The sequence below is a fragment of the Ptychodera flava genome, chromosome 22 (assembly GCF_041260155.1).
Source record: "Ptychodera flava strain L36383 chromosome 22, AS_Pfla_20210202, whole genome shotgun sequence".
Taxonomy (NCBI): Eukaryota; Metazoa; Hemichordata; class Enteropneusta; family Ptychoderidae; genus Ptychodera; species Ptychodera flava.
Window position 1 is genome coordinate 17,118,155 of NC_091949.1, and position 26,682 is coordinate 17,144,836.

At 38.2% G+C, this 26,682-nt stretch overlaps 1 protein-coding gene across 1 annotated transcript; it reads left to right on the plus strand.

The window, feature by feature from the left end:
* Positions 1–1,920: 1,920 nt before the first annotated feature.
* Positions 1,921–22,894, plus strand: LOC139122832 (acyl-CoA desaturase-like). Its single transcript, XM_070688639.1, has 5 exons — positions 1,921–2,057; positions 2,330–2,632; positions 17,677–17,807; positions 19,997–20,202; positions 20,998–22,894. The coding sequence occupies exons 1-5, from the start codon at positions 1,949–1,951 to the stop codon at positions 21,419–21,421; spliced, it is 1,173 nt and encodes a 390-aa protein (XP_070544740.1). The 5' UTR covers positions 1,921–1,948; the 3' UTR covers positions 21,422–22,894.
* Positions 22,895–26,682: the final 3,788 nt, after the last annotated feature.

Below are 26,682 nucleotides of genomic sequence, written 5' to 3' on the forward strand. Positions count from 1 at the left end.
AACAAAGTACGGTACCTATACCAAAGGTCGTTTTAGCAACTGTTTATCTTGTCGTCGTTCATTTTTTTTTATCATTTAGAGACGAATGAAACTTACTTTTTCTTATTGTTGCTGTTGTTGTTGTTGGTTTTGTTCAATATTGATGTCAATACGATCATGTACAAGAAACTTTTTGGGATTTTGGATTTCAAGGACACAGATTTCCTATGAGGTATCGTAATAACCCCGCTCCCGGGAGTACGGTGCGGTATAATACGGATGTGGCAGAGGAGAAGGCACGGTACTAGCTTTTTCTCACAGGCTTTGTGGAGGAGAAGTCGGCAATAACCCGAGCTGGGGCTAGGTTTGCCGCAGGATATGTAGAGTAGCATGGAGTTTTGCGCTGGACGGCAACCCCTAGCAAAACATTGAGCTATACTGTACTGCAGCAAGGGCAAGGGTAATATATGTTCCAAATTAACGCGACATTACCAGATACTATACATGGACAACTAGACAATGCCCTTCGATTTTTAATATTCACCAAGAACAGGTCGGATCATTAGATCTTTGATATGGGGTGGTAAAGTCGAAAAAACTCAGGAAAAAATTGCTGAAAATTAAGAAATTATTCTCATAAAGATAGGCCGACAAATGCCGGGGTGTTACGCACCGCTAGATGTGAAAATCCATATAATTTATCAAATTTTGTAAGTTGCAAAATATGCATATCTGCACCGTGGCCTCCACTAACGAGATCTAATGGTGTATCCCTTGTATAACACTGGAGTTGTCCAATCCATCCGTTGGAAAATGTTTCCAAACAACCTGCGGTTAGGCGAGCACATTGAAAATTTCAAAACTTTTGTCACCTTTTGAATATATTGAAAACATCATTAATAACCTAATTGTACTGACTGTCGAACCTGTCGTTATCAGGGATATCGACACAGTCTGCAAATTATACATGTAGTTATCGAAATCCAATTGCATTATATGGGAATATACTAGTCCTGTTCTTGCATACGTTGCACTATCCATTGCATTAAGACCTACACGATGCTCTCTCTCTCTCTCTCTCTCTCTCTCTCTCTCTCTCTCTGTCTCTGTCTCTCTCTCTCTCTCTCTCTCTCTCTCTCATATGAAAAATGCTGTCAAACAACACCAACTCTATTACACTGTTTCTTCACTTCAAATCAAGTTGTATGTGAAGACGTTTCGTTGGCTGAATCATGATAACAAACTAGAATAAACGAACCGAACGAACAAATCATAAGAAGCACTGAATTTGTCGAAAATAAAACCGAATGTTATATTTTAAAGCATTAAAGGTCATATTGCGGAAATAAAAATGTCTGCACTTACACGTAGAGCCTCAGAGTAAATATGCTGGTGACAAAATGAGGCACTTCAGCAATTCAAAGTGTGTGTACATTATAATATATATAATATATATATATATATATATATATATATATATATATATATATATATATATATATTTATATATATAGTTAGTTAGTTAGTTAAACTCCTTAGCGCTTCAACGTACACGGGACGGCTGTTCAGCACTCATAGCCTCACATCGTCGGATGACGTGAACAACAGGGATCCGACAGCTCACATTAACATATGATCCGTGCTGTTGTGTAGGCGTGCTTTGGTTGAGAACATGGGGTTCGAGCCATTGGTCATGAAGATTATACAAATCGGTTTTTTGTGTAGCAAAGTTGCGACATGGTGACGGATGTTGACCATGGAATATGTAAGCTTGAGAATTCTATTGTGATTGATTGGCTGAGCGCACTGAAAACACGTCGCTCTCTCTCTCTCCAATTTTTGAATATAACGCATTGTTCCGAGAGCGAAATCCGCTGGCAGTGTGACACTAGGCAGCATTTTATTTTTGAATCATGACACAAACAAACTGCACGTATGCAAGAAAAGTCGTAAGTGACGCAGCTGTACCATGTGTACAATCATCTCGTCAGCTGATCGCACTACTATGGCAGTTTGGTTGTCTCGACGTCCCCCGTTGGAAAACTGCCGTCACCTGATTTGGATTATACCAAATACAAGTAAGGTTATGGCTAAACTAAATAGACGAATCGGTAGAAACCCTTCTATCCTCAGCTTCACTACATCTCGCAACTGAACGTGAAACACGGTCTATATTCCATGTTTTGTAGAAATATCGGTAGAAGTACAAGAAATATCTGTCATAATTTGTTGCAATGCTAGCGTAACTATGGTAACGTTGCATTTCGAGGCTGTACTTCCCCATGCCATAATAGCCGAACCCTGAAAGTTCAGTTTGCCTGAAAAACAACCTACATTTTCACCGGAACAGGAGAGTTCATAATATCGTACGAGAGAGAGCATCCATCACATCTGATCAGAAGACCATTCTTCAAGGCTGCCAATATGCCTCCCAGGAACGACGTGTTTCAAACGATCGCGACGGAAGATGATACCGGGTCTGCATCATCACCCGAAGAGGCGGCAATCCCCAATGACGCCGACTACCATGCTCCGGAAAAGAGGACATACACGATCGTGTGGAGAAACGTTATTTTGATGGGACTTCTCCACATAGCGTCGGTGTATGCTGTCTTCTTGTTTCCAGTCTGCAAGTGGCAAACGTTGCTTTTCGGTAAGTCCTATCACAGGTGAACATACATACCCGGGCGCGTTCTGCTGTTCAAACCAACCACGTGTTACCTTTACACGCGGACGCAGGAGTGTGAATTATTATAAAACCGAGCGGTACGTACCTATATATATATAAACAACTGTATACAGATATGGACACGTAGCCCACGTGCAACGTGTAGACTAGCTGTAACGGAGGGCCGGGTGGGACTGGTTTGATATTTTTGGATATAAAAACTTACAATAGCATAGCAAAATATATAAACAAAATATATAAACAAAGCCATTCTAAGACCCTATCTTTCATAGTATGTTTTATAGGAATAACAAAAGCCAGTAATAATCTAAAATAAAAATATATTGTCGGTCAAATTGCAGATTATTCGCTTGATCCCCATCAAATCATTGGCGAGCGTCATTCCGCGAATGTCAATTACTTGATCAGGTGATTCTTTTAAGAAAACAATCTGTACCTGAGGCCAGACTTGAACTTGTGGAAAATGATTAAATCAGTGAATATTCGGCCTCCTTTTGAGCGATCTATCGCAGTTCCGAAGTTTATTCCATGTCCTTGAAAAGTCTTGAATAACGCCGGGTTCTTTGTGAGCAAAATGATCGGCATCCTTTTATCGTATTCCGTGCGACTGACCCTGAGACATGTTTTATGTAACATGTCTGTCGCCCAATCATGTGGAGATATTATGCGCGCCAGTCCATCGCATGCCTGACAGAGGGGTGGGTGCATTTACCGTGCACGACTTACTGTTGTGGTATGCAAATTTTGAGGCCTCTCCCGTACATGTCGCGGGTACTATGTTTCCTGAAATTGGGAAGACGATACTTTCGTTTAAATATGTGTTCCATGCTATGTCAGTCATCTTTTAGAGCTAGGTTGCTCCAGTGCAAAGTAGCTCGAGATTTTGTCTTGTTTTGCCGACGGTCCAACCGACAACCCGAGGCAAAACCTCGAGCTACAGTACACGGAGGAAAGTGTTGGGTGGCTGTACTTCAGCATTAATTCGGCAATATTAACGGAATGGTGCAACTGCCGACTTTGATTGTTCATTCATGTCAGTTTTTAAGAAGTGATTGTTGTAAATAATAGGAGGGGTGAGTAATATCAACCACAACTGATGGAGGAATATGATTTAAGGATCTTTTCTACTGATATTGCGGAATAAGCTACCACCATCCAAGGAAAGAAGGCATGAAAAAACTGCATCACAACTTTTACTTTTTTATGAACAAGAAATATACCCATTTTAAGGAAATAATTTTATTAGGAGAAGAGAGATACGTTGTTGTGAAAATGCAGATGGTGTAATGAAAGAACTTAATGTTTGTCTCTCCTTGGAAAAATAAATATATTTACTGCAATAGCAAATACTTGAAAGAGAACTTTGGACTACAAGTCGACAGCAAGATCAAAGTTCGATAAAAATTGAGGCCAACAAACTGGGCCATTCCTGTTCTCATATGATGTCATTAGGTTATTGGAGTAGAGAAAAGGTCTTGTTCCCAAATGGGGAAAATTACATCATAAGTTTAGGTTTCCCTTTGTTATGCAAATGAGCAAGAACTGCCGCTGACACCACACAACTCCTGACCTATCAGAAGAGCAGTGTGTCATAAAGAAATTTGCATGCGAAGTGACAATATACATTCAGAAAGTTGTTTCTGTTGTCTTCCCTCCCATACACGGAGGACTATCCGCTGTAATAATCTTTATTTAGGTGATTCTGAACAAATTTTACAAACCAAAGCACAACATTCAATCAGCATGCACAAGAAAATCATTTAAAGTTTCATTTCCAATTTGAAAGGAAAAAGTGGTTCTGTCAACTTTCCTGGCCTGCGCTGGCCTTGAAATTTCAGTCTCTCCAAGATGTGCTATGCTTTGGTAACAAAAAAAACAAACCTTGCTTTCATTTGTTTGACAAAGGAATGGCAAAGGTGACTCAGAGACGTACATTGAGCAGATTTGGAGATGAAAATAGAGAACAGGAGACATGAGCTTAGAGACCGAGAACAAAGCTCCCCCTGAAAATTTTGAATAAATTTAAACCATGCATGATTCGTTTGTTTCCAATATCATTTTAAAAGCCAAAATGATATGGAAATATGTTTAAATCTTTTGGTATCTAAATTTAAAGGAAGTAGAGCAACTTATAGAAGTGATGGTGTCTATTGCTAAAGTTGTCAAAACAGATTTCTTTTTAGTTAGTAATAGTGCTTGTTCATGGATAAACATAAAACATATCCATATGGCTATTATCATATTTTCTTATTGATTTTCATGGTCATGACTTTCAGTCATGAAATGTGCGTCCGTCAACAATGTCACTGTTTGCGTAAATTGCATCAGTCGGTAACTTTTCTCATTGCAAAACAAACCATATTGCTGCTACAAAAAAAACTTTTCTGCGATCACAGTTAGCAGTGAGCAATGACTAATCACTAATATCAAAATATGGTCAAGAACAATGAAGCTCAAAATTAATGCCAATGTCAGTGAGTAAGCAAGAAACATCCGGTTTCCTGTTTTGTGTCGCAAATAGATGCTAACAGATGAACCTTCAACCCCCATCATGGTCACAACCATTCCAAGGGACAAAAACTGTAACTTGTGATTGTAATATTTCTGTGAAGTTTGTTTCAGGAAAAAAGGATAATTTGTTCTCCGTTTAGAAAATTTGAAGGCTTGGCTACACAATGCATTATTTACAATAGGATGTAATGCTATTGTCGATGAATAAATTCCAGCTATGACTGAATTCAGTTGTCAACAATAAATAACATTGGATGTTATACACATTACAGGCTGCTTTGATTAGCATATCTACTTGTTTTCAGAGTTAGTACAAGGAGTAGAAAGAGAAATTATATAGAGCGAGAACAAAATTAGTTTGAAAACACGTCAAAGTTACATATGATAGAGTTGTAATGGGTTTCAGTTCACTTCATCCAGATTGGGAAAGTAGTCAAATTTAGGAAAGCCAATAATGTTTCCAGTATGCATGTCAAGACATTTCAAATACCTCCACTGCCTTGGATAATTTCTCTTAAGCTATGTTGACGGCCACAACGAAACAAAAAGATGCATTGTGATGTCAAAGTTTTCAGGATTACCAAATCAATGAGGACACTTTCGCAAGGTCTCAGTTTGACTCTAAGCCAAAAAAAACATACAATTGGAAAAATACACTTGCTGCGTGTGTATAATGTATTCCTCTGGCTCAGCTCCCCTGTACAATATCCTTTGTATGCAAATAATGTAGGTCATATGATGGTGATGTCATCGTTTTTGCACAAGTTACTTTTCCCTATCAGGAAAAATACAAGTGGCCTTGTAGGTTAAGAATAAAAAGTGTCTTTACCAACACCTGTTTTTCTATTTTTGTTAATGAATGACATTGCAGAAATCACAATGGATATTCAAAACATGCATATTTACTTTCAAAATTTTAGCATACGTATACTGTGCTTGCACATTTCGTAATGTCATGTGACAAAGATGCTCTATGTGTGTTACCAATTTTCAAATCATTGAACTCGTCAATGTGAAACTTCTTACACCAGTTTGTCAAAATTTGTCATTTTCAACATCTTTATTACATTTTGCAATATTTTTGCAAAATTTTTCCAAAGTTATGCATATTTATGAGAATATACTTACCTTGTCATATACTCACCATTCATATTTAGATTGGTACAGTATTTACCCACAAGGAAAACAAATATTGTTTCTGTACATGACAAACTTTACGAGAATTGCATCAGAGCTCTCTTTTAACTCTTTTGATTATTAATTTCTTCCCAAATATGTTAATTATATGTTTATCAAATTACTTGTATATTTTTTCAAATCGGTGTGCACCTTATATCTGTCAAGACAATGCATTATCTGATAGGAGTTTCCACAAATTATGTAACAGTTTTATAAGAATGCTATACATTGGGTTTTCTGTTTACACTGTGTTTCAAGTAGTCTGGTTGATATGATCACAGTCACTCCACAAAACAGTGACCGCAATATGATAAAAGGCCAAACCTTTCCTGATAGCAGAATGTTCATATTGACTCATATTCATACTAGATCTTTAAACATACCTGTGACACTTTGGTCAAACTCATTCCCACACAAGATTGGATGCACCTGGGTAAACCCTTTTGTCAGCCATTTTGCCCAACATCCCTGACAGAGTTGTTAATGAATGACACTGCAGAAATCACAATGGATATTCAAAAACATGCATGTTTACTTTCACAATTTTTTTCCAATTTTTGCCAAAATTTTGATAAAAAAGTGTAGCCAGTGAAATTTTATGTCAATTTGGTCCAAAATTACAAAAAAATATAATGAAAAATTCATAAAAATTGGTAAAATTTGCACTAAAACTTTGGAGGGAAAAAATTACAGCACTCATAGGGTTAATATTTCCATGAGAAGATCAAAATGAACATAACGATAAATTGTTTGGGATGAGGTCTAGATTGATCGTGATGTAAAATTATGAATTCATAATGAACATAAACATTTGCAATTTTGGTAATATTCAGCCAATACTTGCAGTTCAGTTGCTGAGTTGGAGGACAACTACAAAGCCCTTGTGTGATTTTAATTGAAATTATAAGCATGTGCTACTAGCTGTATACATCTAATATCTATAGACTACAGAGTCCCTGCTGTCTTACACAATGTAATTCATTTTTCACTGATAAATAACACCTACGTACGTGAGCCTGTACCCGCTGCACCAAAAAATCTGAAAAGGAGAAAAAAGTGAAACAATTTATTCAACAAGTGGCTATGGCAGAAGAATCTCAAACAGGTCTATTACTGAGGAGAATTGCAGCTCTCATAAATTATGAGTTGATGTCCTTTAGCAAAAAAATCTCCCTTGCAGGATTAGGCTCACATAGGTTCATCCATTCTGACATTTCACGTCAGATGCTAACCTTTGACCCCTACACAATTATTGGCCTCTGCATCATTGCATTGTTTTTCAGGAAATCTCTGTCAAGATTTAAATTATTTACCTTCAATCTTCAAAATAAACAAAAATATCATTTATCTTGAAACATATCTACGGGTATGCTGCCAACTTGCTTAAATGTGACAATGTGACTAAATAAAACACGATGTTTGGGAAGATTAGGTGACAGATTGGCCTGTACATGCCAAATTTCATGACACTGCCACTGAAAATATGCTGTTGATGTGCAGCGTGCTTGGAAGGTTATATCTGATTGGTCGATTGTCACTATTCACAGCAACTTAGGGAGTCTTTTATTATTATTATTTAATTATAACAGTAAGATTCACACACCCAATTGATATCAGCCCTAAATATGCAACATGAACTTTTTTAACCTTCCCTCCCAATTCCCTGTAAGCAGGTCCATTCTCACCATTGATAACAATGGGTTTGGACTGAACCATGGTGGTGAAAGGGGCAAGTTTCATGGACCAACAATGAAATTACTATTTAAATTTTTGTATGGATAATATATAACTTCATGAGTTTCAGGGAGTAAATTTTGATCTCTTCAAGCCAAATTGGTAGGATTGTGAACTCAAAAGAAAAATTCTAGTCTTCAAGAAATCTATATATCAGAACAAAACTCCCCCAAATGGCATTCTTTACAATAAAGAATGCCATTTTGGGGAGTCTGTAAGTGTACCATCCAACAACATTTTAATTAAGATATTGCTCCCAGAAACACCTGGTTGAGTTATATATCACAACAACATAAGGCATTCTATGAGTGATGTTCCAAGTGAAACGGAACAAAAACACTGTGCTTGTGATGAAAATGGACATTTTGATCTCAGAAATTTGGTAACCTGCTGTGATGCAATACTGATTTGAAAAAGGTCGTTGAACTGTCACCTCGCTTCTGTCAATCGGCGTGGTATTAAATCTTTCAAGGTGACAGTACAGTGGTTTACTAAACATAGATATATGTCAAAGGACTGGAGTGTTCCGCATAGGGTGCCATGACGTGTCCAGGGTTTTCCAAATACCTGTATAGAGAAGGCACAGAAGAATAATTAAATTGTTCCTCTGAATTGCCACTTTTTTAGCCAATTTTGAAATTTTTTTTGAAATTATGGCAAATATACATGTATATAAGCATATGGCAACTTTCAGGGCATTTTTGTCTTGCATATTTTTACGATATTTTTTTTCTTCTGGGCACATGTTGTAATGCTCAGAAGTTGTTCTGACAGTGCTGCCTGTAGCCTGTATATGTATTGCCTCTATTATTGTGGACAGTTCGTAAAATCTAGACTCCAAGTCATCAGTAACAATGTGTCTAGTTGAAGATTTTGCTGGTTCATAAAAAAATAAAATACATTGCCCGCTGCCTCTATAGCTTTGCCAAAATATCAAGAACAATAATCTTTTCTCTCTGGCCTAATGATGTGAATTCTGCACAAGAAATTACATCATCACAGCTATATACTCCTTTCAACAGCAAGCAACATATAGAGCATGAGTTACGATATCATATGTGTGAGATACTTCTCCAAATGAACAAACACAACCATAAAAGGACATAGCGGAATACATATTCAGCTCTTCAAAGCCATTATCCATTACAGACTGACCTATCAAAGTACAACAGAGAGAGGCAAACAACAAAGATGGCTTATATGTAAAAAGGTATTCACAAGCAGTTTGTTTGTTGGCTGGCCAGCAATTTCTTTCCTTGTATCAGTGGAAAGAGGTAATGAGAAACAATATTTAAATCATTGATAGATTGGTAAATTTGTGTTTTACTGCTGAGAAGGGAACTTTGTAACCCCATGGAGCTGAGTTTGCCAGGTTTGGTTGTTTGTGGTTGTTTGCTATGATGATTGGATGTGGCAAAGGGTGGTCGCTTTCACTTCCCCTCCAAATTTGGATGTTATCTGAAATACCTTAGCAGTTTTTCATCCAGGATGGTGTTAACAGGGGGGATTTTCCCCCTTTACCAGAAAATTTAGGGGGGATTTCACCAGTTCATGTGTTCTACTTGTATCTCTATGGTGTGAATGGCATCATTTCGTGGGGGCCTGGTCCCCCCTTGACAAATTACTAGGGGGTGCCAACATGTCACCAGAGGGGGAATCCCCCCCCGTCCCCCTTTCTAGATGAAACACTGCCTTAGAACTGGATATGTTACATGTAAAAAACTCCATGGTTACACTTTCATTGAATTGGCTGGCCTTGGTGCTTTGAATATACTGGTCATTGACTCATGTGGTTTACTGCTGATGAATGTACTGGATACATGCACAGCTTGTACCAGTATCATGTGGCAATGAACCCTCACAGTATTTTTGTTGGTGATAATTTCATTCTTGTATAACTCATTTGCATATTTTAATCCCATCATGCCGATTGCAGCAAATGACAAAATAATAGGGAATGCACACAATATCATTCTCCATTGGATGAATGATTACATACCAATATGATATTTTCTCCATTATCATGAAATTGCAAAATATTTTCAGGGCATTCTTTCTGTCTACCATCACCATTCCAGAGGACATAACCATTCTTTTTGGGGGGTGGCCAGAAGATTTTCCTATTCGCATGTTTTGCACAAATTTTGCAAACTTGTTTCACTGCAAAGGCTGCAATTATTTGGTCACAGTTTCATCGTTGAAACATGAAACAAGGAAATTTGAGTTTCCTGTATGAGAATAACAACATAAATGACGACAGTGAAAAGTTGAGAACAGGACAGTGGCATTCTCGAAACCCTTCTCAGTCTTCTTGCCTGATATCTTTGTTAAAAAATATAACTCAGTCCTTTTTACAAGCATTCATTCCTCGATGCCACTTGTATATGGGAAAGAGAACCAGACACTCACTGAAAATTCATCATTGTACCTCATGACTTGTAGGAGTCAGGTGTACATACAATCCCGACTCAAACGACAGATCGTTCAATTTCATTTAAATTCATAGACATTGTTAAACATGCACATTTAATTCAAAGCACACCTGACTATTGACCTGACCATTTAAAAACATGTCATCTTTATGGATCTCTAAGGTTTTCTCCTGTTCATGTACCGCACATACAGATAAGGAAGGTGCGCCCTGACACAAAGTTAAGTCATCACCAAACACCGAGCGTACAGGTACAAACCAACACTTAACCTATATAACCATACAGTCAAGAGCCCATAAAACAGAAACACTGTATTATTATATTTCATATTACATGCTGATACAGATTTTTACTCAGTGAACCAATTTAGCTACCCACTCAATCCTGAGCCTCTTTTTCCTACTTTTATCATACTAAACCCAAATTTTTCCTCCATTACCACACTGCGTGCACCCAGACACACCCTGACTACGTACCATGGCCAAAGATTTTGTAAACTTGCTATCATGGATGTCATTCCAATCTTCTAAATGGCAAGGAGCCAACTCGGCCATGATAATACACCACTGTAACTATTTTTCAAAATAAGAACTACTCTATCATCAACACACCTCTCCAATTTATTGTTATAGTCACTACACCACAGACACCAGAGGTGAAAAACTCAATTTAATATTTTTTATCCAAGATACCAGAAATACTATAAACCCAATTGTCATATTAGCTATCCAAGGAACAGCATAGGAAATTTGACAGTTTTCTCTGTCCCAAGAACACTTACTTTTACTCAAGAAATCGTTAAATCAATGGCGGGGTGACTTCAGGAAACTGAAATTTTTTATGGATTCAGAGTCCAGGACTCTTAGGAGTGACGGCCGAACTACGCTGCTCAAAGCTTTATGATACATTCATTCATCATGGTTTATTCTGTCATATACAAATACATGTGTAAACACTGTTAGTTTTCCATTGAATGCATGGACTTCGATCACCAACAGAGATAATAAACATTTAGTGACCATGACCTTACCAAAATCAAGTCCAAAAAGATGAACTGTGGGAATTCCTATGTAATTTCACTTTTCATCCGTGAGAGAAAAATGTAAATGATCGTGCAAGTCTCTTACAGGCTTGTTAATCACGTAGGTAACTGCCAGGTAGCTTGTTTTAAGGCAAACCATTTGGTCTCTGGCAAAGTTGAGGCCAGAACTAAGGAATCTACATCCAGGTGAAAGGGCTGTAGATTTGCCTGCCATACTCTGTACTGACCTCAAATACCCTGTTATTTTTTCACAAGTAGGAGTGATACAGTAATCAACTGATTAATGTTGTTAAATTCTACAACATAGTATTGTTTCATGTTCAAATTTCACAGCAACGTATGTATAAATTGTAAAAAAATGACCCAGTGACCGTTATCAACCCTTATGAAAATGAAACTGTGCGGCAGCTCTGCTGTAGACTAGCGGCAGCTCTGCCGTAGAGTTGCTGCACTAGTGCTGCACAGGAAAGCTGTGCAAGAGAGGCTGTGCAGGAAAATTCAGCTAGCTGCACTGTTTCTGCACAGTGTTAATCTGAGCAGAAACTGTGCAGCAGGAGACAAAACTGTGCAGCTTCTGTGCAATAATCTCCATACTGTACACCTTGTGTGCGGCAAATGTAAAATGTGTACAGGTTGTGTACAACAGACCTTGAAGTGTGCAGCTTGTGTGCAGCAGGCCATCAAAGTGTGCAGCTTGTGTGCCAGAAATGACATAACATATACAGATTGTTATTGGTTATTGCTGCAAATATGGAGCAACACATGATGGGCACATTGCCGACTATTTCATTACCGGGAGTACAGTGTACCATTGCACTTCGTGACCAGTCATATTCAAGAAAACAAAACTGACCTTTCATTTATATTTTACATTCATTTATTTTTATAACTTTTAAATTATAAAAACTGTTTGATAATGGACAGCTTTTAAAGCACAGTTCAGCTGGTGAAAGCGACACAGGCCTAAACTCAACAACATTGCAGGATGATGGTATAAAGAGTACATCTGTATTATACAGCAGTGACATGTAACATCATTACATGAGTACCCCTTCGACGATCTGGTTTGGTAAATCAGGGTTCAATCGACAACTGAATTTTTAGGGAAACAAATTTTTAAAACAGGGACTTGTCTGACTTGCAAGTTAAACTCTGTATTTTCTGCGAGTGATACCAAATGCACTGAAAGTTTCGAACGAAATCTATGATGGTCTGTAACTTGTGTAAGGACGCGTCGTAGACTTTTGTTACTGCAAATCTGTAACTTAAAAATATCGACAGATGAGAACTTTTCATTGTAGAAACAAACAAATAAACTTTAATGTCGCAGGACCCGCTACTAGTACCTTGTCTCCAAGCAGGGCCGTGGACGTGCTCAGACTTCACGCTGTAGCAGTGTATACAGTATATACGGTACGTTTACAGTGCCCAGCACTGGAAGCTATTAAAGTTTGTGTCCGGTCATCGCTAACAAAATCTGGCTTTCTGTTACGACTGGATTGATTTTCAATGCTTTTGTCCATGTTTTCAGCGTTAGATAATTGCCGAGCACAATTTTGGGGTGTTTCACACCCCATCCCGACCGCTGTACGAAAATCCAATACGCTGCTTCGCCAACGTCCATCGCTGAGACCATGGAGGTAGTAGAGAAGGAGTCACAACTGAGATAATTACGTTTATTACTATTGTTCACCATTGGTTTAATCCATTTATGTCCATTGTTTAAAACCCCTTTCCCGCCATGTGCGTTGCCGACGGTACCTTCGCAACCGAACCGAGTGAAATTAACCTGGGTTTGCTAATGCGACTCAGTTTCTCCACAGTGTCATAACACATGCGCAAAGACTGTATTTGCGTAGCTTGGGTCAAGTGCGTCATGATAGCGTAAGAAACGACACGTTCCGTCCACGAAAAGTGAAGTTACAAGGAATTTAAGTTTTTCATTCTCAAAATCTGGGTAATTTTAACGTCGTTTTTTATATACTTTACATTCGATCGCAGGAACCTTTCCATGTTAGAATGGAAGTTCTGATCACGAACTTTTCAATCATGTACTGAGTATGGTGCAGCGGACTGCAGCACTGCCGTGAGCGTGGGTTAAACTTGTAGCGTTTCCCGGGTGTTTAATGACGCGACGCGACGCCAGCGACGCCATAGGCGACGCTGCGACGCTTTGTTTCAATGCATCGTACGTGTTGTTTTTATATCGCGACCATTCATTAAAGTCATGGACGTAGCAGTTAAAAGCTATGCTTTCTTATTTAACCTTATCATCAATGCCAGTACAACATGATAAAACACGGCAAGAACCAAGAACTGGATTTGGGAAAAAGTTGGCGTGTTAACAATGCTGCCTACGATGTATGGCATTTTTTAAATCGCAAGCTATCATCAACTCAGTCTTCGCGCCTTTGCAGATACAAAAGCTCCCTTCCTCAATTATCTGTTCCTCGACCTCTTTAACATCGTGTACATCAAAATCAGTGGAACGACTCGAACTTCCCGACGCGACGCTTGGACACGTGACGCCATGTTTGAAGATCTGTCAACTGCCGAGGGACGGCCGAAACACCCGAACGACCCCGAATGAACTTAATCTTGTTTCCTAAATCCGAGAAAACGCGTTCGCAAGTCCCGTTGGTGCTAATGGAGTAGTTAGTAAGGCAAACAGCGGCAAAACACATGGTCCCTTTGATCTCCGCCTAGTTGTGACTCCTTCTCTACTACCTCCATGCTGAGACTGAGAGCAGCCGACATGTTTACACTCTGAGGTCACGGTTCATCAAGTTCAGTTCGCGCATTGATATTGAATCTTCGTGTTGAAAGAAATTTTACTCTATTTTGAGTCTTTCTATGATGAAAATAACCAGTTTCATTATACTTGTAAATTGGGTGCTCTATCAAGTATAAAACATAACGGATTGGTGAATAATGTAGAGTCAATTCCAACGTTTAAAAACGGGACTACATTATAAATCGCGTAATGATTTATAGATCGCACTTCCGTTAACGTCATGAGGCTTGATCGGCGCGAAGTTAGATTTTGGTACCATCGGCTGTGTACTTGTTGTTAGGGAGTTATCTAGTGGACAATTTCATGATCTTTCTATGGAATCGCCAGGCAAATGATATCACAGTGTTGGAAAAACGTGTATACAGCACCAGAGATAGACGGGTTTCAAAATTTGTGAACGCGAACAGCAGTAAAAATGCTGACTATGTTTTCTAAGTATGTACACACGGTTCGGAGAGACCTGCAACCGGAAACGGGATCGAATCATCCAGCCTCTGCGAGCCATTCTCAAATGTACCGGTAAGTCAATGTACCGTCCGTCTGTTCATCGCTATAATGTTCTGTAATCGTTGCATTGCTATGTTTAGATACAGATAAATTTTCGCTGAGTACTGATTCATACTGATTTCACTTTCGTTTCACAACAGTTACAGTAAGTGCTGAGATTTTTGCAGATTGTCGCCCGTCGCCGCCGTTGGTATGTAAACAACATACGGCGAGCTGTCCGCTGTTTGACATTTGATCATTATTAATTTAATAATCATAAATGTATATGCATTTTTTGCTTCAAGTTTTCAACTTTTTTGTCTCTTTTCAAATAATTATTGATGTCTTTCATCAAATTGCGATGTTTAAATGTGTGGTCAAACGGTAAAGACTTATAGTACTCTTCCCTGAACGATTTGTATTTTTCAGAATGCATACTGAGGAAGGGACAAGAAATTCAGAGAACAGAAAGCCAAATCGCAGCCTATGACAGTAATGTAAATGTTACATGAAACTTCTCGAGTCAAAAGAAAATCTCTTGAAGATACTTGTGGCATGAAATGAACATGGCATTTAAAATAAATCGTACCACAATTTGAATTTAATCTTTTTTTCTCTATGTCTTTTTATTTAACAATAACTTCATTTGCGCTGACCATTTTTCTTGTGAAACTGGTCTTTCAGAGCTTAGTTGGATAAAACACATCTTGTGCTTTCCACAGTCTGTCAGGTTTTCAACGGTGTCACTAACATTGGCCATGTTTACACAAGCGATTTTACAACTTCTGTGTACATATCTGAGCTGAACGTATTATATCGTTGGAAAAGATAAAAACGTTGAAACTTATGGTACAATACAAGAAATTTTGCTGTCACTTAATTGTGTTGCTTCTTTGGTTTTCAGTATCTCTCGTCTATTTAATAATGTATTTCGTTTTCTTACTGTTGCTGAAATTGGTAAAAGTTTTATCCCAGAGCTGACTGCTGTGGAATTATGCCAACTTATGAAGGAAATTTGCATTTTGTAGTTTGCGGCAAATCTGCAGTAACATGCAAAATAATTTGCCGCAAATTTTACCTACTCCTGGTAGCTGTCCTGCAAGATGCCACAATTTCTGTGAAGTTCCTGCACAGTCTTTCAGGTACTCTGTAGTTCAAAGGACTATTGTGCAATCACAGGCTTCCACATTTCCAACACAAAGTTACTGCAGTTACTGTTTTCAGCATTTCTTGCACAGTATATGTGCTCAGTGCAGCTAATGTGTATAATGCAAAAGAATCATCTTACAGCAAAGCTGCTGCAACTTGTTGTATTGTTGCACAGTTCCTGCACAAAGCTACCGCACAGTTACTGTTTTCATTGCTTCTTGCACCTGTGCGGCAGCAACTAATTTGCATGAGAAAAAAATCGCCTTACAGCAGAGCTGCCGCAACCTGCTGTATATTGCTGCACAGTTCCTGCACAAAGCTGCCGCACAGTTACTGTTTTTATCATTTCTTGCGCCTGTGCGGCAGCAGCTAATTTGCATGCGAAAAAGTCGCCTTACAGTTGAGTTACAGTAATTGTCTGTTGCACTAGTGCCGCACCTGTGCAGGAACACTGTGCAGCAGGCTAAAAATTTTCATAAGGGCAAATCTGAATAATCAACCAACGCCCCATGACTATAATTTGCTGTATCTTCAATCAATCCGCGTTTATAATTATTCTTAATTAAGACACACTTTGTATATGTTTTGCTGTATTTTATTTTATTAACATTTCCCCCTCTGAACTCTGGAGCCAGAAATCTTGTCATTTGCAAAAGTTTGTTTTGTTTTATTGGGTTGTACCCTCACGTGCCCTGATTGTAACCAAGCAATCGTTTCAAGTATGCGGTCTTAAACTTTGTGCCTTCTGATCGTTGTTAGGGGTGACTATTTTATGTACAAGTCAGGGACACCTATAAAGCATAAAACAATTGGCTGTGGCAGTATTGTCTGTTCATCATTGTAATGGATGATTGGATGAATTAAGTGCTTTCATATAGGTTCTGTGACAAGCAAATTAATACTCATGAAACTAAACAAAAGCTGGACACTTTCTGCAACTTTCAGTGTCACAGTTGAAGTTGCACTATATACTGCTATATTCTACCGTTTCCCAAATACTTGAGGTCCATAATTGCCTGTTCTGTAAAGAGTTCCTAAGAATCTGTAACGTGTGAAATTTAATGTATGTGAGATGATTGACAGTTTGTTTTCCCATTGAGCAGCAGCAAGTCAAAATGGCAGGCTGAATTTTCCTGATCTTTCCACGTTGTTATTTGTATTACGACAGCCAAGATCTCTGAGATATTCTCCTCTGCACAGAAAATACCAGATAGATAAATCAGTTCACTTGCATTACATGAGATGCGTGACAGCTGCCTTGCCTTTTTGATATTTGCAGAGCAGCTCCCATCACCACAATGGTTTTGGTTTTCTCCATTGTGTGTGGTGGATAAGGTGGAGATAGGGGTTTTGGAAGGTGTTGATGTTTAAAATGTACGTCATAATTGTCCTATTCTGGCATAAAGTGTTGTTTTCTGACTGCTGCAATGTTCTGTAGATTTAAATTGAAGAATATGAATATGAACATTGAATATGAAAAATATAATTGTTGCAGTGGTGGATAGATATACATGTGGATAAACTGACACATAACAACATACACTACATGTACTTCTATAGATGCATGTGCATATAGTTTTTGTAAGTATTAATCATCTGTTCAAATTCCTGGTTTCACCAATCGTCCGACTTGATGACGATCTCTATCCTGATGAAATCTGTGTTTCTGTTCTCCACACAGCATTTATCCTTTATTACTTTGGTGCCACTGGGATCACAGCAGGTGCTCATCGTCTGTGGGCTCATCGTACTTACAAAGCAACATTTCCTCTTCGTCTCTTTCTGGCTTTTATCCAGACCCTGGCATTTCAGGTAAGTTGCTTAGGAGAATTCAAAAAGTTACTTTTATTATGAAAATCTTATGTAAGAAATTTTTGGAGCCAGGAACTGCCGGCCTTTTTCCATCAGGATTCTTCTAAGGGAGAACATGGCAAGAGTTTATATATTATATAGTGCATGGCTGGAGTTGTACGGTTATATACCGGTAGTATAGTTATATAGTTATGTGACACAGGGATTTATGTGACACAGGGATGTTTCTATATGATTCAAGAAAGAGCATTACAATGGGGCTGACTCAGTGTTCTCCCTAGGCCCTTCAAGCATCACGTCTCCGTGACGCTTGCCTTGATTGCCGTGACGCTTGCTACAATGCCGTGACGCTTCAGATTTTTCCCGACACCCTTGATTGACAGCCCCACTTGACAGCTCAGTGTATCCATTGGCATGGGACATCTGCCAAAACTAGCCTTATCAACATCGTTTTTAGTCCTGAATAGACTTTTTCATGTCGATTGACGGGTTTACATTAATCAATTGACACGTACATAGGTGTTGAAAAACACGGACGAGCAGCACATCGGTGTGGCCGTGACTTTGATCATGTTGGTTGAGCGCCGTGTTAATGGCCGTTTATCGTGGGAGAATTTACAGTGACGTCGACGCCGTGAAAATGCTGGTGGTCAAAGCTATCGGTCAAAATAGCGACCCTCAAAAAAGGTTTATAAGGCGTCTATACCTGATGACGGTTTGTCTACATGAAATCTCCATGGCAGCATTGCGAATGTAAATTTGTATTTTAATTATTTTTCTGTTCTTGTTGTTGAGACAAACGGTGAAAGTATCAGAGCAAGCAAACGGTAGAGTTCGTGGGCTGCAACGTTACGTGTACGTCATATTACGCTACGCTGACTTGACCTAGTTTCGCGATGTTGGGGTCACTGTCATTTTACAAGTTTTTTTTTTGCTAATTCCGCAATCGTTCTTTTGCATTCTTGTCATCTTTTTTTTATGTCGCACAAAGTTTTTAAAAAACATGAGTTTGGATTAACTTTTTGGTCGCGAAATGATGTCTACTGTGCCATGTGACGTAAACTAAACAGGTCGGGCGATTTCCAAGATGGCGGTCGATGTGTGGGCTTTGAGCGTTTCGCGCTGTTTTCAAGTTCAGGTCTCGTTTCAGGTTCGCTAAGGAGGCAAGTTATTAAAACGACAGGTGTTTCATGATTTTGGTGACGATCATCCGTGTAAATACGTCTGAATTTTCTGTTATGGTAAACCGTAACAGTTCCTCTATTCATTGGGACCGTGACCGTAACGTGTTATATGTGCTCAAAAACTCGCTGGGGTACACAGCCCTGATTGTGTGGCTTCGTTGCTCTGTATAATTCGTAAACAAGTGACGCAATGTTTCATCGCAAATGTTTCTCCATGCAAGAAGAGTACGAGTTTGAATTTTTACAACTGAAGTTGGACTGTTGTATGAATTTATTTCAGTTCATGGTGCCCCTGATATGTATGTTCATGCAGCAGTGTGTAAGTGAAATAAAAGGCATATTAAATGACTACAATTTGCAGTGACTGTTTTTTATGTGTGTATGTATTAAATATATGTTAATGTATGCATATTAATTATGCAAATTTTATGCAAATTTCCGACATGCTTGCCCTTGATCCTAGGGAGAGCATTACAATGGGGCTGACTTAAGGATATATCAAGAAATTCCTGCACTGACCCAAAAAGACCCTAAAATGCCAAAACTTTGTGTTGCTGGTTTTGGAGGGATCTCATAAAAGATTCCAAAGAGACTGTCGAGCTGCTCTAGTCAGGTGCTACTTCAGCCTTCAAAACTGAATGCAAACTAAGCAGGGTAAATCCAATTCAGGGACAAGGTGGTAGAAGATATAGGTATAACGCATGCCAGTCAAAAAAATATCCTATAGGAATCATTGAAGATTACCATAGGACGAAAATGTGTCTCCAGGACTACTATGGGATTTCTGGACAATTTTAGACTTAGTGTTCAAAATTACGACCAAAATCCTGCAAACTTCCTAAAGGAGCTGCATAGGACTCCTGTTAGAGTTAAACTTTGTCAAATAGAATACCCATGGGATATTCTTTCAAGGGAGAGCATGGCATGAGTTACATGGAATATTCCACTTGTTTCAAGGCAATCATCATGCACAGTTACATTTCAACTTTCCTTCTCCCAATTTAGAATGATATCTATGAATGGGCCCGTGATCACCGAGTTCACCACAAGTATTCAGAGACGGATGCTGATCCCCACAACGCCAAGAGGGGTTTTTTCTTCTCTCATGTTGGTTGGCTGTTGGTGAGGAAACACCCAGATGTCATCAGGAAGGGCAGAAACATAGACCTGAGTGATTTGAAAGCTGATCCTATCGTACGAATTCAGAGAAAGTAAGTGTTGCTACCACTTGACACAGTAATAATGCCGATCTTGAAAGTGTGTTTTAATAGCATTTTTGTAAAGTTATTTATGCAAACACATTATGGTTCTTATAACTTTGTGTTTATCACCATAAAACAGTATTTGATACCACTTTGGGAAAATTGCGATTTCCAGTCATCTGTTACATTGTGGAATACATAAAGAGACTCTCTTAAGCTTCCTTTCATGATTCAGAGTATAATATTGCAATATTTTCCATCTCCTCTGACGCCATCATTCTTAAAGTTGTGAGGAAATGCCAATTGCACTTTTAATGGCCAGTTACAGTATATATTTACATGTACACTCTATGTATTGAGGAAAAGTGTTTTTTAAAAGCCGTATCTGTAAACAAATTAACTGACACATTTGCAAAACAAGGACAAAGGATCAATATGTCAAGTAAAAAAATAATCAACAAGAACTTGAGAAAACAAGATTTAGGACTGTTGCCTAACCTTGACATGTTACACCCTCTGGGACAAGAATTAATGTTGGTGCGCCATCCGGCCGCAAGTTCATGTATTAAACTTCCGTCATTCTCTGTTCATTAATACTAGCTTGTACTGTGAAGCAGACTGCAAGATCCATAGTACGAGGGCGCTCCTTTCCTGCTTCCTTACACGGCTCAATGTACTCTCACTTATTTAGTTTGATAACAAATTTTCCATGTGGCCAATCAGTCTTGACTATTCTGTTATAGAAATAAACAGCAAAAGATGGACAGTTTGTTTCAATTCATTTCTATTGTTATTGAATTTCAGGATTTACAAACCAGCGGTGATCTTGGTATGCTTCATCTTGCCTACCGTTGTGCCGTGGTACTGGGGCGAAACAACATGGAATGCTTTCTATGTGTGTGGCCTGATGCGCTACGCGTTTACGCTTCACGTCACATGGTGTGTCAATAGTTTAGCCCACATGTTCGGCAACAAACCGTACGACCGCTTCATCAATCCGACGGAGAACAGCTTTGTTGTCGTCACGGCGCTAGGAGAAGGTTTCCACAACTACCATCACACCTTCCCTGGGGACTATGCGACCAGCGAATTTGGATTTGAGCGATTGAACTCTACCAAACTCTTCATTGATATCTGTTGTTTCCTTGGACTTGCCTATGACAGAAAGCAAACTAGTGCGGATGTTGTTAGGAAACGCAAGATTCGTACGGGCGATGGCTCTTTGTAAACTGCGTGCTGATGCATTAATCTTGCGAGTAGAAAATGCCAGTCACTGATACTAAGGAATAGTATGTTTCATATGCGGCTAATTGTATGAATAACAGAGATGTAAAATTTACTAAAGTTGTATGTTATAATTAACATAGGATCGTTTAAAAAAAATTCAATGAAGTAGTGAAGTAGCAATTGCTAGGTCATCATCAGTGTATGTGTACAGCAGCAATAACAATAATTTTTGTCGAAATGCAGTTTTGGATTGTTTTGGAATAAATAAATAGACAGTATCTGCTTGTTTGTTTGGTTACAAGGTGGTCTAGCTGTTATAACCCCAACCTTTTTTCCCCCAGCGACAATTGTCCAGACATCAGAATGTTAATGGCCATGGTGCTTTTCCAATGAATTTTATAAATAGTACATTATTTAATTTGTCCGTTAATACAAAAATGGGCACAGTTGCCAACATCTTTCAATATTTTTCCAGTTTGCGTAGCGTGGCTTTCATAGTATTGACTATTTCAACGGACATTTATGCAAAGGGCGTTGAAATCAATGTGCTGAAAGCAAGTACCCGTACTTTGAGAATTCATTAGATATGTGCTTGCACAATAGAATGCGACTTGGCTCGTTCATTTGAACTTTCATATTTTTTACAGTACTTTTCTGCTCTGCAACTTCAGTGGATGTATTTTCAAGCTACAGGAATAAATAAAGTTTTCACCATTTTGATTTTTTTTGTGAAAATTGCAAATTTAAATTTTCAACTCAAAAACGTAACTTAGGTTACAGCAGGTATTTCCAATTTCATATGTAGGTTGACTTTAGGTAATTTGTCTCTTTAATACCAAAAAATTCCCTGTTATCCCTTGGTTTTAATCTTGATTTAGGAAGAGTATGCCATTAACCCTTTCACCACCATAGTTCGACCAAAATCCATTGTTTTCTATGGTAGAGTTGGACCTGTACATAGGGAACTGGGGGTGAAAGGGTTAAGCTTCTTTGAGAGATTGTGAGAAAAAGTTCTAGATTTTTCAATATTGAGGTGTACCTTCATACAAATGTTAAATTTCTTTTCAGTTGGAACACTGTACATCGAGGGATTAACACATGAGTAAGACAAGAACTGACTGTGTTAGAATTATGTTTTCTGTCCTATGGACGACAAAAAGTGTTGTGGTTACTATCTCCAATATTCTCCATAAATTGACCTCGCTTAGTACAGGGTCATTAGACCACATTGTTAAGGTTTTGGCCAAGGATGATGACCTGTACCTGACCCCATTTGTTGCCTTGACGCAGTGATGGGGAAAATTAGGTGGAGAATGAGATTATGTAACATTTCACCCAGTAACCTTTCACCTTCAAATTTGCATCTGTCATGCAAAGCAAAAGAAATTTACACGATAATGATATCACTGAGTTGACATGTCAGATTTGCTACTTTTATTTTAAAAATCATAGAAATAAAGTGTTTCACTCAAAATTTTTATGAATACGGTGTTTAAACTTCCATGAGTTCGCCAAGTGAAGTATGATAATGGCTTAAACACAGTCCCTCTGCCGGACCACACTGGTATGGTGAAGAAAATACCCATGATTCATAATATTTGTAACATGGAATTTGCACAAGTACAGCAGGTTGACTGTCATCACTGAATCAAATTTTCGTAGAACTATGTTCTCATTTGTAGTTTCCAAACAATACAATTTTCTCAGATGAGAATGTAGAATTTAATTTTCACAGGAATATAACCCCCAGCACACTAAAAGCTGTTCTTTTATTGGTCATAATGAAGGTCTATATAACTTCAGGCCTGTTCTAAAAAAGGCACAGATTTGTTGAAAAAAGAATCTGAAGTGGAAATGAACATATAACAGTCATCATAGCTTATTTGCTTCAGGTCGTCCAGGTTTATACATTTATGTAAAAGCATGATTTTGCTAATTCAAGATTCACCACATGATAGCCGCATGTGCCCTGCATTCAAAGTTTTTAACAGTAATCGGTATTGCCACACTGCGTCATCTACTTAGATTTCATCACTTTGTGCCGATTCATTTACTTTATAACTTCAAGCAGTCTCTCACGGCGTGACCATCTTCATGGAATCAAAGTCCAGAATGGAAATTCCACGTGCCTGTCTCCAGTATCACTGCAACCTTTTAACTGCCAGACTCATCTGTCTACGATGGGTCAATTTGGGGACAATAACGGCAACTGTTTATGATATTTGTATTATTTTTGTGCCTGAAAACAAATGTATCCTCATAAAAATCAAATTATAAAATGTATTTGCCTTGCCAACAGTGTGTATCATGTATGATATGCCAGTCTGGGCCATAATCAGAAGTTCAATTGTCAACACCAACATATGACATTGCTGGTTGACGAGTTGAGTAAGCTGCCTTTCAACTTGACTGAGGGAATACAAGAAACTACATTTTACAAACACTACATAAGTACTGAGAAAATATATCAATAGATAGTTACAGCCAATTGAACTGTAAAGGGCCAGTAACTGTAACCTTTGCTTAATACCGTGTAACTGACCATGCCTTTGCGAGTAGAACAAGAAACTGTACTTGACATTAAAACCAAAAGTTGTATAAATTATCAAAAGTTACAACTAACTTGCTCTTTTAATGTCCAAAGCCAGGATAACAGATTCCTAATACAAGATTCCCATAAAATGCATGTGATTTTTTCCCTGGTGTGTTTTCCGAATCATGAACGTGGGGATTTTTTACAGACTTGACCTGTTAGTGATAATACTTGTATCACTGTGATCTTCTTGGTATCATGATTTTTTTGCTGATTGTTAATAACCTTGACCTGAAAATGATTAAAATTTAATTTGCCAGACTTGTGTGTTCTGACCAGCAGTGGACCAAAAATCCAAAGAAGGAGAAACCTTAAATTTACTGCATGATTTGGTGCAACAAATTTTGCAAATAAAAGTTATGTTGTACCATGGGAAGACATTTAATTGAATCGTTTTTTTTTTATTTTTGTACATGGTGTTTTATTTTTCTGATATTCAGAAATTAATTTCAAGCTGTTACAAACCTTTGTATCACCAGGGAGGGACAAATGATTTGGGTGATGCGTTGGGTACCTAGGCAAGCCAAGCGATCTTTCCCAGTACAGAAAATCTGGATAGTGTATGGGAAGCATGCACATTGCTTTTAGGTTATGATTGTAAAGATGTTCCTCGTAGAATCATTTGATTTTGTTTTTAAAATAGGAGTTATCAGTTTGACATCTTTCCCTAACAGATGAAGTCAGTAAAGACAAGAGACACCAGGTGATCAGACAAACCTTTGGACTTGACCTCAACATATATTCTGTTTGAGTCAAAGAACTTGACCATTTATGTGATATCATGCTATGAATGTGGAGGTGACAGTCTGCCTCATGGTGTTGTACTGATGATGTAAAAGTTTCAAATGGTGTACCGTCACCACAAACAAAACGAAGTAGTTGATAAAATAGCAGCAAATGCATCTGTTAACTGAAAGTATGGTTTATTATGTCTCTAAAAAGTAAATTTGATTTTGATTTCTATAAATAGATGTGTACGTTAGTATGGTATGTTCAACGTTACAAGAAATATGTTGTAAAATATTACAACATGAAAACTTCGCAACTGTTCTAGTATAAATTTAGACATGACTGCAATCACTGTATTTCTTTGTGTTCTCATTTATTTTGTCTACAATACCACCTGTGATAAAGATATTTCAATGTTTAAAGTAATATGTGTCTTGAAATTGAACGACTTTTGTTAGTTTTGTTCAAACTTTCAGTAAAAACTTCAAATCATTCCCTGTTGAAATCAAGAATAACAATCAGGATTGACTAGAGAAACATATCACCCAATATTTAGAATTGAAACTGGCTGCCATCTGTACGGTAGATCTTCTTGGGAAAAGTAATTTTTGACAAATCTAAGCCAGTGAGAAGTTTATTTACTCCACAAGCTTAAAAATCAGCTTATCATTTAGATCAAAATAGTATTGCGATAGTTTGAGAGTCTGAATATCTGTCCCTGAGGTGCATTCTACCCATTAAACTAAACTTTATTACACTGACATAGTTTTCTGTGACTTGGACTTGTCTCTTGCATGTTGTGACACATGCAGGTGAGGGTAGTGTGGACATTTGCGAGTGCGCCCTCAACGGCAAAATATGCCAGTTTGCAGCATTGAAATCTAGACTGAAAGATTCAGTCGCGTGCGGGCGCTCCCTAAAGGGTCGTAGGTCGCAGTGCGCCGGAGCGCCCGCACGCGACTGAATCTTTCAGTCTACATTGAAATCATGAAACATCAAAGGGCCAACATCCTTCAATGATGTCAATTGGTGCCAGGGACTTTAATGCACTGACTTCTCCAACACTATTTGCCAAGAAGTTTGTGGTAAACCCTTGATTTTCAATCAGTTTGATTTCCCTTGTGAAAGGAAAAGTTTTCAACATGAGTTGTGGCTTCTGGCCGGTTAGTTGGGGTAAATGTGAAACTTTGAATGCCTCACAAAGGTGAAATTCCATACATTTATATAGGATTTGTTTATGGATATTGCTTGATAAGAATGTGCAAACCTCTTTTCAGAACAAAAAAAAGATCTTGTCTATTGCTTGCATGTAATCTGGTCTTGTTAGCTTTTTGTCCTTAAAAGGTGCTGATTGGAGTTTTTTTACACGAATTCTCTACTTTAAACATCCTGTATTTTCAACTCTGAGTAAAGAAAGTTTTAAAAAAGATCGATTTATAAAAAAAATAGGATGAAATACATCTAGTATGAGACAACACTTCTCTGTAATTTTTTTTGGCTCATGATAATCAATAGCAAGAATATGAGGCTTGGCTCATTATCTTTGAGTTCAAACAAACATTCAAATTTGCAAAAACTACAAACGCTCTTAAAATTTGGGTGTTCATGGCAAAGTTACTCACTGCAAATTCTGAAAATCATGCATCAGGCACACAACCACACTCCTCACCACACAGTCTGAAACAAAAGTGTCTGATCAGCCTTTGACTTTCTCACAGCTTGTTTCACTACACAGCTTTTCATCTCTGCTGTACAGTGACATCTCTCAAACAGTCTGGCTAGACCAGGTCCTACACAATTGTGTAGAGAAACCAGACTGCCTAAGGCTCGCTGGGCCAAGTCATGAGAAGATCAAAATCAGGGCAGGAGAAGACCAGACTGCGTTACCAAACAAGGGGCTTTGAGAAAGTCTAGTGAATGACCATATAGTGATGACACTA